Source organism: Colobus angolensis, unplaced genomic scaffold (assembly GCF_000951035.1).
Source record: "Colobus angolensis palliatus isolate OR3802 unplaced genomic scaffold, Cang.pa_1.0 Scaffold214, whole genome shotgun sequence".
NCBI lineage: Eukaryota > Metazoa > Chordata > Mammalia > Primates > Cercopithecidae > Colobus > Colobus angolensis.
Window position 1 is genome coordinate 573,145 of NW_012115311.1, and position 17,989 is coordinate 591,133.

Below are 17,989 nucleotides of genomic sequence, written 5' to 3' on the forward strand. Positions count from 1 at the left end.
TTAAAAAAGGATAAGTTCATGTCCTTTGCAGGGACATGGATGAAGCTAGAAACCATAATTCTCAGCAAACTATCGCAAGGATAGAAAACCAAACACCGCATGTTCTCGCTCACAGGTGGGAATTGAACAGTGAGAACACTAGGACACAGGGTGGGGAACATCACACACTGGGGCCTGTCGTGGGGTGGGGGCTTGCGGAGGGATAGCATTAGGATAAATACCTAACATAAATGACGAATTAATGGGTGCAGCAAAGCAACATGGCACATGTATACTATATGCAACAAACCTGCACATTGTGCACGTGTACCCTAGAACTTAAAGTATAATAAAAAATAAAAATGAAATAAAAAATAAATTGTGTTTTTATGTTTAAAAATAAAGTATCTTCTTATTATATTTTTAAAAAAATGTATCTTGGCACAGTGGTTCATGCCTGTAATCCCAGCACTTTGGGAGGCTGAGGTGGGTGGATCACTTGAGGTCAGGAGTTCAAGACCAGCCTGGCCAACATGGTGAAACCCCGTTTCTACTAAAAATAAAAAAATTAGCTGGGCGTGGTGGCAGGTGCATGTAATCCCAGCTACTTGGGAGGCTGAGGCCGGAGAATGGCTTGAACCTGGGAGGCGGAGGTTGCAGTGAGCCAAGATCCCACCACGGCAGTCTAGGCTGGGAGTTTTTCTCTTAAATGTTTCTAGCTATCTTGCTTGTTTAAGAAAACAGGAGGAAAAATTATTTTCACCCATTTTTAGAGCATGATTATGTGTGTGGAATTTATATCAATTGTCATGTCTGCCTGCTAAATTTTCTTGGAGTATGCTGAAGTTTTGGCAAAAATTTTGTTGGTACTGCCAAAGCTATTTGCAGAAAAGCCCAGCTAATTAAAATCCCTACGATGTCATAACACTTGAAATGAACCAACTTGGACATAAGACAGTAGAAGTTATGTTGATTTTATTCTTAATGGCCATTTTGTTTGCAAAGACCTCAAATTACCTACCTAACTGCATTAATCCCAACATCAAGAATGAAAAACCCAGGTACCAACATGGAATGGTTAACTCTAAAGACCGACTTCAGGCCCATTTATTTGTAAGCTCTCTTGTTCCCCTGTAAGCAGTTTGAGGGCAGGAACCAATCCTCCATGGCTTTGTAGGCCCCACGGTACCTCACAGAATGTCCCATCAGTACATTTTCTGTAAGTCTTATTTGAACAAATGAATGAGAATTTGATCTTGTCTTCTAGGAAATCATTACATCTGAGAGCAGGCTCATAGTGTGCACAAAATGTGAATGCTTTGATTTCTTTTTATTGTGGAGTAGTATCTACTGAACTGACTACCAGGATTGAAATTTCTGTGTGATTATCACTCCTTTGGGTGACACTGTACTGAATGAAATAGGAAGCAATGAACTTCAGGCTCTCACAGAAGAAGGCTAAAGTACTACTTACTCTGTTTGAATTGCAGGAATCGTAAATCTAGTTTTACAATAAAGATGAATTAGGAAAGCTACAAAATACCATAATAAAAATTGAAGTGGGTCCAAAAAATAAATAAGCAGTTTTTAGTGTATAACATAAATCTATCACTAAGGCATACATACATAACTTTTTGTTTTTCTTTTCCATATATTTTATGTAAAATGGCATTTCTCAGAGTAAGGGGATTTCTTTGAAAATAGAATGGGTAAATGTGTATATAATGACTCAGCTGGATCAGCTAGGTGGTGATCCTTTTAAACCACTGGCAAAATATCCCTCTCCAGTGAGATCCGTTTTCCCTGCATCTGGTAAGTCTCATGCCCTGGTAAATGCTCACAGCTTGGTTTGCACCACAAACATTCTGTAGCTATAATGCAGTCCAGCTCCTTTATTTTTCTTTGAGTTTTTTTAAAAATTAGTTCTCCTTCCCAACTAGATGGATGTTGGAATCCATCTGATGGAATTTTTGCCAAATACTCACAGCATTTATCAAGTCCTTTGGCCTGAGGTTATGTGATAACTTAAGGACTTAGGAGAAAAAACATTTTTTTTTCTGTCATGCAGTTCCTGATGTTTGTCACAGGATAGTAAAAATGTCTCAATTCTTCATTTTTAGATAACAATCAACAGAGACAGTGGTGAAGATGTAAGCTCCCCCAAACACGGGAAGGAGGACCCAGACAACATGCCTCATGTGGGTGGCAACACTTGGGCTGGCGGAACAGGTTGGTGGCACAAGCATTTTCCTGAGTCAGCCTACCCGAGGTTTCCCAAGCCCATTAGGCCAGCACAGCGCCCCTGAGAAGACTCAGAAACCGGCTTTCCTTCTCAGCCTCCCTCATTACTCAGTTGGATTGTTGTCTTGCCCTCTACCCCAGCATGACATCAAGGCATGCGAAGAGCCTGGCATTTGGAGTCCCACAGGCTCTGCCACCCTGTGACCTAAGAACATGCTGACCCTCCTGGAGTTGCTTCATCAGTCAAAGGGGGATAGTGTGAACCACCTTAAGTTGTGGTGAGGATTAAATGAGATTACAATTGTTAAGCACTGAGCACGATGCCTGGCATAAAGAATATTTTCACGAAAGTGTTAATCCCTTCTTTCAAATTCCATGACCTTGGGATCATGCCAGAAATCCACAGTAAATTCTTTCTTGAGCAACTGACTTTGAAAAGAAATGGTCCTTGTCTTCCGCGTCTTAGAAGTATGTTGAGGGTGCAAGATTTCGAGATAAGGCTGGTTGCAGTCTAAACCGATGGCTGACTCCTTCCTCTTGGCTGCCCAACTAGAGCATTGTTCCCAGGACTGCCGTCTTCCTTTTTCCTCTGCGGCAGCTGGAGCAGACACATCTGCGAGGCCACAGGAATAGGGCCAGACTGTGTGCGCACTGTCTGAGCTTATCTCACCGTGAGGAGTGCTGGCAGGAGCTCTGTACTTCACCTTCCTTGGGATGGTCTGTGCCTCTTGGCCTTGACAGCCTCGGGAGGAAATGGGTTTCTCTGCTGAGACAATGTGCTATCAAATAGGCCTGTGGACTTCTTGCCTACTCTGTTTATTCATCAAGCACCAGCTTTAAAGTAAGGCTATTTTTAGAAATGTCCTTTGATCTGGAAGTGAGTGTCAAGCCAACAAGATTTAATCCATATGGAATGCATTGTGGAACGAGCCAGCCAGATGTGGTTTCCCAGCAGTGGACTACTCTGGGGGGAGAAGTTCCTATTTGTTACCAAACTTGAATTTACTAGCTCACGTATCTGTCCAGACTGAGGCTACATTTGTTTCACCTGGCTTTTAGTTTTCAATTGATCAAGGCTCCTTGGCTTCAATTTCTCTTTTTCTCTCTGCCATTCTTTTCCCTCAGAATTCTTTTCTTTGAAGTGAGCTCTGGCCCAACAAGTCATCTGACTCCCCTTTCTTCATCAATGCTCCTCCCTTGCCCACCCTCCCCATTATCTTCTGACCGGGTTTGGAATGTCCAGCTTAGCTTTAAGACTATGCCCTGCAGTCTTAGAACCTCTGGTAAGCATTTTCATTTAAATAGTACAAATTAAAGGCTCTGGGAAGCGGAGATCATGAAGAGCACCACCTGCTCCACCCCAGTGCAATTTCCCCGGAGCCCTGTGACTCATGTGGCCAGTCACTCACACCAGCTTCTGATGCTTCCACCACTTTCTCCCTTTCACCAGAATGATAACATCTCAGCACCTAGGAAACTTTCAGTTCAAATTCATAATCCACCCATACTCAGGATACCCTGCTGTAGGAAAGGAGTTAGATCCCAGAAACACCTTTTCCTCCTATAGCTCATTGTCACTGTCCAGTTACTGCACCCCTCCGCCTATTGGCTGGCCATGAGTAAGAAATGGGAGTCACACACATCCCAGAAGGAATTTTCCGCCACCCATTTCTAAATAAAAGTGAAATATGTTCCAATCAAAAGATTAAAGTAGTGTAATTAATAGGCAGTTCTCATGGTATTTCCCAAAAGGATATGACCTACCTGGACTTTCAGAAGGGGAGCAGTTCATATTGAGTTCTTGGTTTTAGTTTTATTAGACCAGTTAAAGCTCAGTGGTGAGGTGGGGGTGGGGGTGGGGGTGGTGATGGTGAAAGAAAAATGTAATATAATTTACCCTAAGTCTAAAAGCCTTCAAACTTTCCACTTTATGAAACTAGAAATTGCCTAATTCTGCATAACTAGGCTTTGTTTTATAATAGTAAAAGCAGTCCGTTATATACCTTTTATGATGTGCCAGATACTGCTGTAAGCATTTTAGCTTCATGACAATCCCATGAAGTAAATAATATTAGTATCCCCACTTTATAGAGAGGAGCCTGAGACACAGAGAAGTTAAGTAATTCCCCAAAGATAAATGGCTGGTGGGTTGGAACTAGAATTCAAACCCAAGCAGTCTGGTTTAACTATATCATAATATACTCTACAATAGCAGCGTATTATAATATACCATACTGTACTTACTATACTGCCCCTCCAATATTGGATTCTCTTCTAAGTTCTCAAGTTACATGTGAATAAACAAAAGAAATGGGTTACTAGTATTCTAATCTACCCCTAAATAGGGTTAACAAGCTTATAGCCCAAAGGCCAAATCTAGCCAACAGATGTATTTTTTTCCTCTGGTCCATGTGGTGTTTTAAAATAATTTCAATTTGGATATATTTAGACAAGGTAAATCCTCTCTAAGTTAGTCAGTGTCCCTACCACTTTTTATCATATGACCTACCTGGCCTTACAGGCATTTACCATATGAACAGTTCATACAATGTTATCTTATAAAGTGTAATAGGTATATGTAATATGTATTATGTGAACTTGAGTTTCCATTGAAAGACTGTTCTAAAGCTGGTGGTGTTTATGTTATATACTGTTCAAACCAAAAGTCAAAGTTGGTATAATAATTGGCTTCTAATCTTGGCTAAGCCAGTGATATCAGGTCATGAATACTTAGCCTCTCTGTGCATTTTTTTTAAAACTTGCAAAGCAGGAAATAAACAGTATTTATAGCCTGACTGTCCAGGTATTTTAAGGAAAACTAAGGTAATACCTGAGGGAAGGGAACAGTTGTACATTTAATTAGGAAATACATACTAAGGATCTATTGATATTCAAACCACTCTTATAGGTGTGGTAGTACAAAAATAAATAAAATATCTCATCTATCATATAGTTGGTGAGAAAAATAAATATGAAAGGATAACAAATAGTACACAAGAGTATGAATCCCTATGAGGCAGCAGCATTAGCTAAAGTGTCGTAGAAGTTGGAGTAAGCCTTGATATATAGGTAGTATTTGAACGGATGGGGAAAAGGAAAAACATCCTAAACAGGAGAATACATCTTTTTCCAGAAGAAGGTAATTTGACTGTTTAATTACTAGTTAAGTACAGTTAATATCCTCCACAAGCCTGTCCTAAAACCATGACCCAACTTTTGTTCTGTGGTCAAGTTCAGCTTTATCATCCGAATTTCCATATTTTCCTTCCAGGGGGAAGAGACACGGCAGGCCTGGGTGGCAAAGGAGGCCCTTACCGGCTGGATGCAGGCCATACGGTGTACCAGGTCTCTCAGGCTGAGAAAGATGCAGTTCCCGAGGAGGTCAAGAGAGCTGCTAGAGAGATGGGCCAGAGAGCATTCCAGCAGAGGTCAGTGTTCCCATCGCGTTTAGAGCAGCACTACTGTTATGGTGAAATGTCACGGTGGACTGTGGGGAAACCTAGATTTGTGTGCGTTTTCACCTCATGCAGCAACTCGGACCTCAAACTGAAATCCACGGCCATCCCCATCCCTAACTGAAACAGCCAAATAAACAAAATCCCCTGTTCTTTCTACTTGGGCTCCTTAAAATCTAAAGCTCAAATCACCCCGTCCATGCCTATCTGTTCCTAGGCAACATAGGGAATTCAGGTAAGTCTACACGATGGTCCCTTCCTGCCCTCAGAAATCTTGCAGATTAGTGTGGAGACAGGACAAGGGAACACACACACACACACACACAGAGAGTTCAGTGCTAAAGTCATAGGGTGCAGAGGTTGTCCCCTCCAGCAGTGCAGAGAAAGGCAAGTTTAGTGGGCTGCTTGAGGTGCGGCCAGAGCTCAGCTAGGATTTAGAGATGGGAAGAGAAGAGCTAGAATATTCCAGAAAGGGAAAACGAAATGAGCAGAGGCACCAGTGCAGGATGAGCATAGTATCTATGGCAGAGAGAGGCAGCTTGCCCATGTAGGATAATGGGTACCAGCTCGGGAGGAGGGACAGTGAGTTTGAATGGGGAGGCCTCATCAGTGAGTAGAGGCCTTAATGTAGGCAAATGAGCCTGTGGCCCTCGGACATTCCCCAGCTGTTCTGGGCCACTACAATTGGAGCCATTTAAAAAATAAGAAGAATCCACATGATGTTACCCTAGACATCCACATGTGTACTTCAGCTAAAAGTGAAAAATACCAAAGAACCACCAATATTTCCTTTCAGATTCCAGGACCTGGTAATAGTTTGGGAAGCAGATTTACATTTTTGTGCTGCATGAGAGGAGCTGGGCGCAGTTAGAAAAAAGCATGCTAAACTGTATGAGTTATGAAATTCCTCCCACGTAGAACATCTGGTATTACATTACATGCTGTGCTTCCACATCCTGCAAGTAAACAGTACAGGACAATAGAGACAAGAATGCAGGCCCTGCCGCCACACCCTCAGGAAAGCCTGCCAGTTCAGACCCTCCGGATTCAGGGTTCAGCAGGTAAATAACACACTTGATGCTAGGTAAATAACACACTAGATGCAAGAGTGTTGCTCTCAGCCCTTCTGCTGGCTTCCCTGGTGACTGTTGACAGTTTATCTGTCCTCTTTGTGCCTGAATTTGCTCTTCTGGAAATAAAATTCACTCTCCCTTTCTCCCAGGGAGGTTATGAGAACAAGTAACTATGCTAGGAATGAAAGTGTTTAAACCTTTCAAAAAAGGTAGAGAATAGTGTAGTGAACGGTCTTGTTAGAATGAAAGTTCTCTACATTTCTTATGAATTATAAAGTATGCATTTAGGAAAAGAACTAAACAGTTGGACATGTGTCATTCTCCCCTCCCCAATTAATGAGTTCCTATTGTTGCCACCCTTAAAACCTGCCAAGTAATTATTCAGTCTAAATTTCTGCCCAAGTGGATAGGTAGGTAGAGTGTTCTGGCACACATAGTTCACAGGGAGGCAGAAAGGTAACAGTGCTTGTACCTCCCTCTCCTGTTGCCATAATAGGAGTAAGGAGTGTGGTTCTGTTAAAGACAATTGCCCTACAGAGGAAGAAGTCAAGGGGCATCTGTGCCATAACACAAATGAATTTAATGGATGTAAGAGAGGAAAGAGAGGACATGGGGAAGGGATGAGGAAAATATACACATCTAGTAAATGCTGCAGAGAAGAGTCGCAGTTGAAGTAAAAGAGAATACCATAAGGTGGTTGAAAGACAGAGGAGTTGGGCAAGGGTGTGAGAAATGAGAGAAAGAAATAGAAACACCTGGAGATCCTGAGAAAGATGGGGCACAGCAAAACACCAAGAGAAAGATGTTGCTTTCTATTTTCATGTAGAAACGGAACTTTCATCCCATTTGGTGAGTATTTCATTTAATGCTGCTGAAAATTTTTCAACTTTTTATTAGGAACTTTTCAAACATAAAAGTTGAGAAGAACGTATAATGAATGCTATGGACCCGACCCCCCAACTTCAAGAAGAAAAATCTGGCTCCACTCCTAGTCTTCTCTGCTGGCTTGTTTTGAAGCTAATCCAAGACTTCTATCATTTCATTGTAAATATTTCCAAGTGTATCTCCATAATATAAAAACAAAAAAATACAAACTCACAATACTATTATTAAATCTTTAAAAAGTAATAATTCTAGGCCGGGCGCGGTGGCTCAAGCCTGTAATCCCAGCACTTTGGGAGGCCGAGACGGGCGGATCACGACATCAGGAGATCGAGACCATCCTGGCTAACACGGTGTAACCCCGTCTCTACCAAAAAATACAAAAAACTAGCCGGGCGAGGTGGCGGGCGCCTGTAGTCCCAGCTACTCGGGAGGCTGAGGCAGGAGAATGGCGTGAACCTGGGAGGCGGAGCTTGCAGTGAGCTGAGGTCTGGCCACTGCACTCCAGCCCGGGCGACAGAGTGAGACTCCGTCTCAAAAAAAAAAAAAAAAAGTAATAATTCTTCACTATCATCAAATAATAAGTTTTAAAACAATTTTGCCACTTATGCATATGCAGAATGAGGTTAGTTCCCACCATTGATCCTTTTATGGCATCCTGTACCTTTTCTCCATAACTCTTATCACTGTTTCCCATTATGTGATTTGTGAATAGTTGATTATCTCTCCACTGACTATAAGTTTCTGGGGGGCAGGCATCCGTCTGTTTTGTGCTCTAGTGTAACCCCAGGACCTACACCCAGAACCTGGTATGTAGCAAACCTTCGTATGTATTTGTGGAATGAATGATACACACATGCATACAAGTAATGGAATCATCCTTTAGTACTTAATTCAGAGACTGACTGAAACTAGGCAGTCCTAGCTATGAGCCAGAAAGTTTGTGCTAGTGCCTTGGAGAGCCTAATGCTGCTAAGTGGGTTCCTGACATCATCAACACAGCATTTTGATAGCATCTATGTGTGTCTGGTTTTAAGCTAGATACCAGCCCCTACATATCAAGGATATATTAACTCAGGCAGACTAACAAAGAGAGACAAGCATAAAACGTGAATAAAATAGAACAGAAACATTATACCAGTGAAAAGCAAATGAAATAAACAGTGAGGTACATGTACACACTTAGAAAAAGCATTTAGGGTGGGCACCAGCTGTGGAGATTGCATCCACTACCATTTGCAAAATTAATCAGCCTCACACAGTGGATCTAAGCTTATGTTTGTCTTCCTTATAATTGATTCAAAATTATAGTATTTAAGTCTGACCTATAAGAAAAAGTAAAATGAGAACTAAAATTCCCAGACTCTTATGTAACAATAAATACACCCTTTAAAAATATACTGTGCCAACAAAATGCAGTTAGTCCACATAGATTACTAGGATGTGAAGCAGCTGTGCCCTGCAGTTTTGATCAGGGTTAAAGAAGCAGGAAGATATATTTCCAGCTAGTTTTGTGGGCTTGAGAGTATTAGCAATGGGTACCTCATTTGATCCAGAGGCTAAAATTTCTCTTTTCTTTCTACGTCCCCTGCTTCAGTCATCATCTTTCAAATTTTATCAGCTTTGATTGCCTTGTAGGTGATCTTTCTGAAAACTGACACAATCTGGAATATGGTTTCCAGATTTCTTCACAATTAAAACAGCATGTGGTGTGTTTTGGGTGCAACGTGATCGCACCAGTGGTAGCCCTATAATTGGAGCTAATTCTGATCACTGCAAAGACCAGTCTGCTCGAGGTGGCTTATCAAATGGCTAGCTCCTTCCTTGATATGTATGTGTGTATGTACATATGTGTTTTTATGTGTGTATATATGTTTGTATTTACGTATACACCTACAACCCATACCTCCAACATTGCATGTGCGCGCACCCACACACACACAGTAGTTTAGAAAATTGTGTTGTGGTTAGGCTTTTGAGATATATGTTCATTATTCCCTGTCCTAATATCAGTACCTTTTATATTTATAGAAATATGTGATTAAATTAGCGCATTATGGATACGGCACTGTAAAACCCAAGAGAGGTCACCCAGCAAATGAACTTTCTACTTACAGTTAGGTTAAGTTGCTGCATTTTAAATAATCCTGAGTTGTATTTTTATTTCAGCCATTCAGTTCATTTGGAGCATCCATTATATGTTAGGTACTATGCTATATATATATTTTTTTTTCTCTCTCTCCTCCATCCCCTCCCCACCCCAAGGACAGCTGTGTCTACATTTGTTTCTAATCAGTGCTAATCTCCCTTCTTTGAGAAGAAGCATATTGACATACACACACACACACACCAGTTTAGGTATGAAGGGGTAGGTGGCATGTCCTGCATTGTTCATGGTGCCCAGTTTCTGTCAGCTTTGATACTTGAGACATAACTTAATCTAATAAGAAGTCATAGAGAGATTTCAGAGACTTCCAGAAACTAAATACAGGAGGTATTGTCAGGAGGTCAAGTCCTGTACACATATTTCTTTTTATTCTTCAGGACTGAGAGTTAATTAGATTTAGAAAGGCACCTTGGCATGTCACCTCAAGATACAACCATTCAGATATTATAGTGGCCTCGTCTGTATTTACCTTTTAATAGTCAGTATTTTCAAAGAGCCATCCAGCAGCACTTATTGAGTGCCACTGTGTGCCAGGTATTGTGGTAGGTACTGGAAGTTCAATGAAAAAATAAAACATGGTCCTTCTCCCTGAGGAATAGAATAGAAAACATCAGAGTACATCCCATGTAATAAAATTATTTGTCATTAAATTTTTGTTTCATTTATCCTCTATACATACATGCATTTGTGTTTATAAGATCTCAATGTAAAACCTTTCCTACTGTGGAAAGAAAAATTTGAAAACACCGTAAGAGAGGGCAACAGGCCTATCTATTAAAGCAATAAAGTACGCAAGTTTCATGGTAGATGTCTGTATAGGGCACATGAGGAGGGAATGGCCAGCTTTATGCAAGGGCTCAAGCAAGACTTCAAAAAGGATGTAGCCTTTGAGCTAGATCTTGAAACCTAAGTTGGTATTATCCAGTGGGGTGATAGGGCAGGAATGCCAGTCTACCCCGCGGTAGTCTAGGCCTAGCATTACGTAATTGTAATAAGCTTCTAGAGCTCTCCCCCATGGTGAATGGATTTTTCCCAACCAGACAGGGAAGAATAGAGAACATTTATTCTCATTCAGTATTTGAGGTTTCTGTTTTAGCTCAAGGTGATAAAAAATACACATTAGATAAGAGTTTCTGCAACCTAGGATTCATATCTCCAACATTGCATGCATATACACACACATCAGTTTAGAAGATTATGTTATGCTTGGGCTTTTGAGATTTGCCCTTATTATTCTTTGTCCTAGTATCAGTACCTTTTATGTTAATAGAAATTTATAGAAATGTGTACTATGTATTGTGGATTGTGGATATAACACTGTAAAACCCGAGAGGTCACTCTTTGAATGAACTTTCTACTGACTGTTTAAGATGCTGCATTTTAAGTAATGCTGAGTTGTATTTTTATTTCAGCCATTCATTTCTATTTATTCTGAGCACCCATTATATGTTAGTTCCATGCTAGGCACTGTAAAGATAAAGCTGAGAAAGACTCAGCCCTTATCTAAAGGAGCATAGAGCCTAGTTGGGGAGACGGAAGGCAGATAGTTGCATGGAGAGCAAATTCTCTGAGGGAAGAATGAAGTGAGATAAGAGCACAGAAGAGAGACCTGGGGGTCAGAGCAGGCTTCCTGGAGGAGGCAATCATTGACTTGAGTCTTGAAGAGTAAGTGGGAGTTAGTAGGCAAAGTCAGGGGAAGGACACTCCAAGTGGGAGAGAAGCACTTGCAGGGCATGTAATGTGTATAGGGAGCTTCCAGTGTGCTGGTGGGGCTTCAGTGAAGCAAATGATAAAAACTGATAAAAAGGAGCAGCATACTGGGAAGACAGAATTTCAAAGCTACTGATCATGGTGGCAATATTTACATCATGGAAATCAGCAAACACTACAAATCTAGGACTTTTTTCTTGCCCTAGTTTGTTAACCATTTACTAGCACACTACTGGATGTTACCTTCTTTGAATATGGAAGCATAGCTGGAGACATCGCTTCTTGCCTTTTCTCATTAACATGAATCTGAGTTTCCAAGAAGTTTGCTAAAGTTCTAGCAGGAGGTGAATGAAAGTAAAAACCCACATTTATGTGATTTAAGCTGTTAACTTTTTATACTCCTCTGGTTTCAGGCTAAAGGAGATCCAAATGAGTGAATACGATGCTGCAACCTATGAAAGGTTTTCAGGTGCTGTTCGGCGACAGGTGCACTCCCTCCGAATCATCCTGGATAATTTACAGGTAATCGTCTATGTATGGACCAAGAAAATAACCTGGGTCCAAACCTGGACACATGCCTAACATCTTGGAGAAAATTATCTGAACCCTAATTAGCCAGTCCAAAAAAATGTATCGGTGTGAAAATGTCTGCATAAAACTGGACTATCCCATGGCTTTCTTTTTTGAAAGAAAGCCATGGTATGTATTCTCTATGTCCCCGGCTCCTCCTCCTCCTGCTCTCCCCTTGCTCTCGCATTGCCTGCCCTTTTGTAGTCACAAAACTCTCAATGCTGAGGAACCAGTTAGTACTGCTACTGCTCCTGAAAATATTAAGACACTTCAGTATTTCCTAAGCATGACTATTGTTTGGAGATTTCACATTAGAAATTGTGCTCTGGTCAATTTACACAAATAATTTAGGAGGGACTGAGTGTTCCTTAAAATCACAAACAAAATCAGATTATTTTGTCTAAAGAGAAAGCAAAGCCTCATTTCAGGGCAAAGGGAGAAGGGTCGGGAGCCAAGCTGTACCCTGCTTCTCCATTCTACTGTGGAATCTTGTGTTTCTTTTCCATGAAGTATTTCAAGCTCATCGCCTTTCCCTTTTTGGTTCTTATTTGTAATTGTTCTTTTGGGGGAAGTTTCATTATTTTTGCTAAGTATTGGGGATTAGAACTTCTGTGATGCAGTTTTTAATCCACCATTTTAACCCAAAACTCTGGAAAAGCCTCATTTTTCAAAAGATCTAAACTGTATCCAGAGATTAATAAAAGTTCTGTCATTTCCAAGAGGAAAGATCTTTATAATAATTAACCAGATGTCTAATTTCAAAATCTAAGAAATGTAAAAATTAAACCATTTGCTTTTTTAAAAATCCATATGCAGTTATTTAAGATAAAACAGCATAAGATTTTATATAAACTATGTGAACAACATGATGTTGAATGATTGGATCGTCTTACATAGTCGCTCATTTGACGAGTGTTCATTGCCCTGGACATGGAGAGCACCAGGACAGTGCCAGGTTGGCTCTGAGCTTCAGGGTAAGGCAATAGTTGGCTAAGGGCCAAAATGCGTGATTCAGAGGATGTGAGGGTAATGGGAGATGGTTCCTATCCTAAGACTGGAGAATGAGTATGGTTCAGTGATTCACTCACTACTTAAGTTCTCAATGCACACCAGGCATTAGAGATAGAAAACTAAGATACAGCTTCTGCCCTCAAAGAACGAACTCAAAGTCAACTAAATTTCCTAAGTTCTGTAGATAATTTTGCACACAATGCTATGAGATGAAATGAGGAAAGGCTTCATGGAGAATGTAATGTTTGAATTTACTCTTGAAAGATGCTGAGGAATTTCCCATGTGCTTAAGAAGTCAAGGCATGTCTGACACAGGAAGCAGTATGCACAAGTGCACAGAGGTATAGGATTGCGCAGTGACTTCAGAGAAGGCCAGAGTATTTGGTATGGCTAAGAAAAGCACACCTGGGTGGCAGACAGTGTCAAGAGAGGAGGCTGCCAGAGTTGTTGGCACCAGATCCTGAATAGCCCTGGATGCCACAAGAACATGCAGACAACATTGAGTCCTACCCTGCGGGCAGAAACAGAGGCCCTTAGAGGATTCACAGTGCTACAAAGGGATATAAGAATACATTTTTAATTGAAGGTATCAGATTCCTCATCTGGTATTAGTTGATGTCTTGATTGGTATTTGTTGGGGAACATGCTATAGTTGCTTTTACAAGCACTATCACATTTAATCCTCAAATCAGCCGTTTACATAAATGGTATCATGTTTATACAATCAGCCAAAAGATGAAAAGTCAGGTCCACTGCTCTGACTTTTCAGTCACACGCGAACAAAGCCTGGGTTAGAATTAGAGTTAGCATCAAGGAATGGCTCTTCCACTAATCACCACAACAGTGACACCAGTATCAGAAAACAGAGTCCACTTTTACTTTCAGCTTTCAAAGAAGAATGAAAGAAAACTCTGAAGGTCTTAGGTAAAAGCAACAAGTAAGATTAAATGCATGGAAAGCAAAGTAGCACCCATTTTTAAAAAATCCTTAAGGGGGTTGGAGTCAATAACTTACTAAATATCCTCAACAAGAGTAATTATTTCAGGGGAGTTTTTATTCTCTTCCACTCTGGAGATCTAAAACGAGAAAATAGGCTTCACTGATACCAAGAAAGAGTTTTAAGATATAGGAAAGAAGATAAAAGCAATTTAATCCTTGAGTAAGTAGCTAAAATAGATGTAGAACTTCCGTCTTTAGAAATCTTTACAAACAATACCAGCATTATAATAATAGCAAGCATTTACTGAGAATTTACCATGCACCAGCCATTCTACTAGGTGCTTTATATTGTCGTCACCAAGATCACCTCCATCATGATTGTCATCCTCTGCAGCCAGACAGCCTGGGTTCTATAAAATGGGAATGACAGATAATAGTGTGTTAGTGAAGAACTCTGATGATATACATAAACAGTGCCTACTATGCAGCATTCTCTACAGAAGGATTTGCTTCATTGTTACCTTCATTGTACTTGCTAAGATTTATCAGCCTGGATTACAGGCCAGGTACCCAGTCAGGTACTTTACATTCATTGTGTTATTTAATCTCTACAGAAACCAGTATGTATAATTTTCTACATTTAATAGATGAGGAAACATACATTGTGTCAATTCTCATAATCCTGTGAATATTGGTCCCATTTTTGCCATCTTTTGCCCCCATTTTGTAAATGAGAGACCTGAAGATTAGAAAGATGGTGTAACCTGTCCTGGGCTGTATGGCTAGCGAGGCAGGCATCTGGGCCCAAAGCTCAGTTCATTGTTTTTTGTTAGGGTCTCTGTTCTCTTCTTCCAATTCAACAATTCCATAAAAAGTATATTCTTACGTATACTCATAAAACATTTTGCATCATTATCCAAATGCCAACACAGCATTTTTCAAGTGTTTTCCTTATTGAATCTTTATTTTTATTCCATAGGGGAGTTATTCTCTGGTGGACCTTCTAGTCCTCAATTTAGGAAGATAGGGCTGGTTTAAAACATAGCTACTGGCCAAGCATGGACATGGCCTTGTGTAGAATATGGAACTTTAGATTGAAAACAAAGCCAGGAACCTTTGATTTGGTTCCATTTTGCCATCTTCTGCCAGTCCTGTGTGGCTCTGATTGACTAATATCTTCCAGCTGTTTTGAGGTTGCTATGTAATCCAAGTAACCATGGGTGTTTCCTTGGTGAACAGCACAAAGTTTGGCCAGGAACTAGCAAATCATCACTTGAGATGACTTTCCAAAGCACAGCCTCAGGCCCACTCATTGATTCCAGGTGGGATTTGAGGAGCAGGAAATGCCGTTGCCACCCATGTTAATGTCTGCTTTAACATGTGCCTGTGTTGCAGTACATGTCTTCCTTCTCGATTAAGATAGCTATCACCAGTGACTTTTCTTGGCTTCTTTGAGTTATTGTACCTTTTCCCTTTTGTGAATCGATCACATGAGTCTTCTCATCAGTCCATGAATACTTCAATTATACTTGGTTCAGAATCTCAGTCTCCTATTGCAGCATGCATGCTCTAACAAAAGAAAACATCCCATTCTTACAAAAAACCACTTGATTTTAATCATATCTTCTCTCCAGTGTTTTTCTGATCTATAATCATGATTTCATTCTCAGGCTAAACTAAATTAAACTTTCTCTGATTGCTTTGGCTAGCATGATATCTCCATGAACCAATGATTATGTTCCTATTTTCCCCTGTGGTGTTTCACACTAAGCTTTTGTTCAGATAAACAGTGCTCTGAACACTGATTGTGTGGCACGCTCTGTGCTTGGCAATCTCTGAGGGCACAGAGATTGATAAGATAGTGTCCCTGGACTAAGAAAATTCTGGGCTTGAGAGGCAGAGAAGACAGACACCTAAAGAGATCATTCCATTTAATATGGTAAGTACCTAGGTAGAGGGAGGCTTAGAATGTGGTGGAGCTCAGAAGAAATGGATTCAAGGATAGATTTGGAGGTAGGGGTACATGAACTGAGCCTTGAGGGACACACAAGTAGTAACCAGACAGAGAAGGGTGGAAACAACGCCCCAGCAGAGGGCACAGCACAGACAGATGCATGACACTGTGCGGTCTCAGGCATGAGCTAAGAGCTGGTTCTGTCTTCTCTAGGAAGTTTTATAGCCTTGGAGGAGGAAGTTTCAGAGACAAGAGAGGTGGAAGTCAGGAGATTAAATCATAAAACAGTATCAGTTATTTGGGTGAGAAGTGATAGGAACTTGAACCAGGGTAATTGAAATGAAAATGGAAATAATGAGACAAATTCAAGAAGCAGTTTGGAGGTAGGAGAAAAAGACAAGTGACACTGAATGTGGGGGAAGGGAAATGGGAGATTTTCAAGCCCTGGAGGACAGAAATAGGGGACACAGGAAGAAGACAGACTTGTGAAGAAAGCAAATGTTTGCTTTGGATGTTATGATATGTTTTCTCACTATTGGGACACCTATGTAAAAATATCAAACATGATGTTTAAAGTTTTCAAAACCTGAATTTGGAGTTCAGGGGCAAGGTGAGGACTAGATAGGGTTTCATGTTTATATGGATATTTATATATGTATTTTTGTGGTCATCTGAATAGAGGGACAGCCCAAGCCAAGGGAAGATATGTCAACTAAGGCAAGAGTGTAGAGCAAAGAGAGGGGAAGGTTGAGAACAGCCGTGTCAAGGAATGTCTGCATGTCACAGGAGAGCAGCAAAGTGCCAGTTATTCTTTCTTAGCACATCATGAATGGCTCATCACTCAAGACATGGTGTCAGTGGCCATGAGAGGACAACTTCATCCAGGTGCAGCCTAGAAATATAGTCCTGACTTCTGGGCTGCATGGCTATGGGCATCTCTAACCCAGTCTTTACTAGGTGACCATTACAGTTATTTAAATAGTCAAAAGCTTTACACATTGAAAACCCAACATGTCAGGAGAAATTAATGAAGAGGGCTAGTGACATGCAAACAGCTTTGAAGAATTTTTGCTAAATATAGTTTGATGGAACCCCTCTCAAAGACAACTTGAAAACCTTCCTGAGAAATAGCATTATTCATGAGTAACTGCATGAGAGCTAACAGAATGTCACTAACATCCCTTGACTGGAAAGGCAGGGAAAAGGAGAAAGAGCCCTAGAGCTGGTGAGAAGCAGATCACTTGACCTCCATTTTGTCACTGCCATGCAACAGCGTTTGAAAGCAGCAGCGCTAGGGAGACATGGTTGGGGGGAGGTCTAGGTTTCATGCAGTGGCTACAAGCAGGAAGCTGAAAGGGGAATAGCCCTGGGAAAAAGGCCAGACCAGCCCCAACTTATACTTGGCTTGAAGACTAAATCACAAAGGAGCCAAATGCCCAAAGTTGGCCCCATTGCAATGGCTTTTCCAAACAAAATAAGAAATGATGTGGTGATGAAGTTCTCATGCCGGGACTGTCCACAGTTTCAATTCCTTCCCTGCTGAATTCTTGAGCTGGCATTGTAGATTTAGTTCAACCAGTTTAAAATCTCTCAAGGAGAATTCTAGTAGAAACTAAGTGGAAAGTGAATGCAGCCAAGGAGCATCTGTCCAATCTGTTCCTGAACAGTTTTGTATCTCATCATTTGAGAATAAGGACACAGAAAACATAAAATAACATGGAATGTATGAAAAGCTTACGTATTGAGGTGGAATAGCAAGCATTTAAGATACAGAAGATGCTGCTGGGATAGAATATTCTTCAGAAAACATAAAATTTTTAGAAAACATCTGCTTTGTGTTCTCACAATTCAAAGAAATTTGAAGTATGTGAAATAAGATATAAATTGAAAAGTATCTGGCTAAGAAGCAAGCAGAAATAATAAGGGAATTGAGTGCAATAAGGAAAGATAAGAAAACTAAAAGTGCACTGCCAAAACTCAAATCTACATGAAAAGTAGAAAGAATAGA

The 17,989-nt window shown here is 40.7% G+C and overlaps 1 protein-coding gene across 1 annotated transcript in view; it reads left to right on the forward strand.

The window, feature by feature from the left end:
- The window catches only part of VWA8 (von Willebrand factor A domain containing 8), a 402,889-nt gene that overhangs the window by 349,544 nt on the left and 35,356 nt on the right, over positions 1–17,989 (forward strand). The window contains exons 38-40 of the mRNA XM_011943037.1: positions 2,100–2,208; positions 5,492–5,648; positions 11,921–12,029. Of these exons, the coding sequence (XP_011798427.1) occupies positions 2,100–2,208; positions 5,492–5,648; positions 11,921–12,029 (375 nt within the window). The remainder of the gene's footprint in view (positions 1–2,099; positions 2,209–5,491; positions 5,649–11,920; positions 12,030–17,989) is intronic.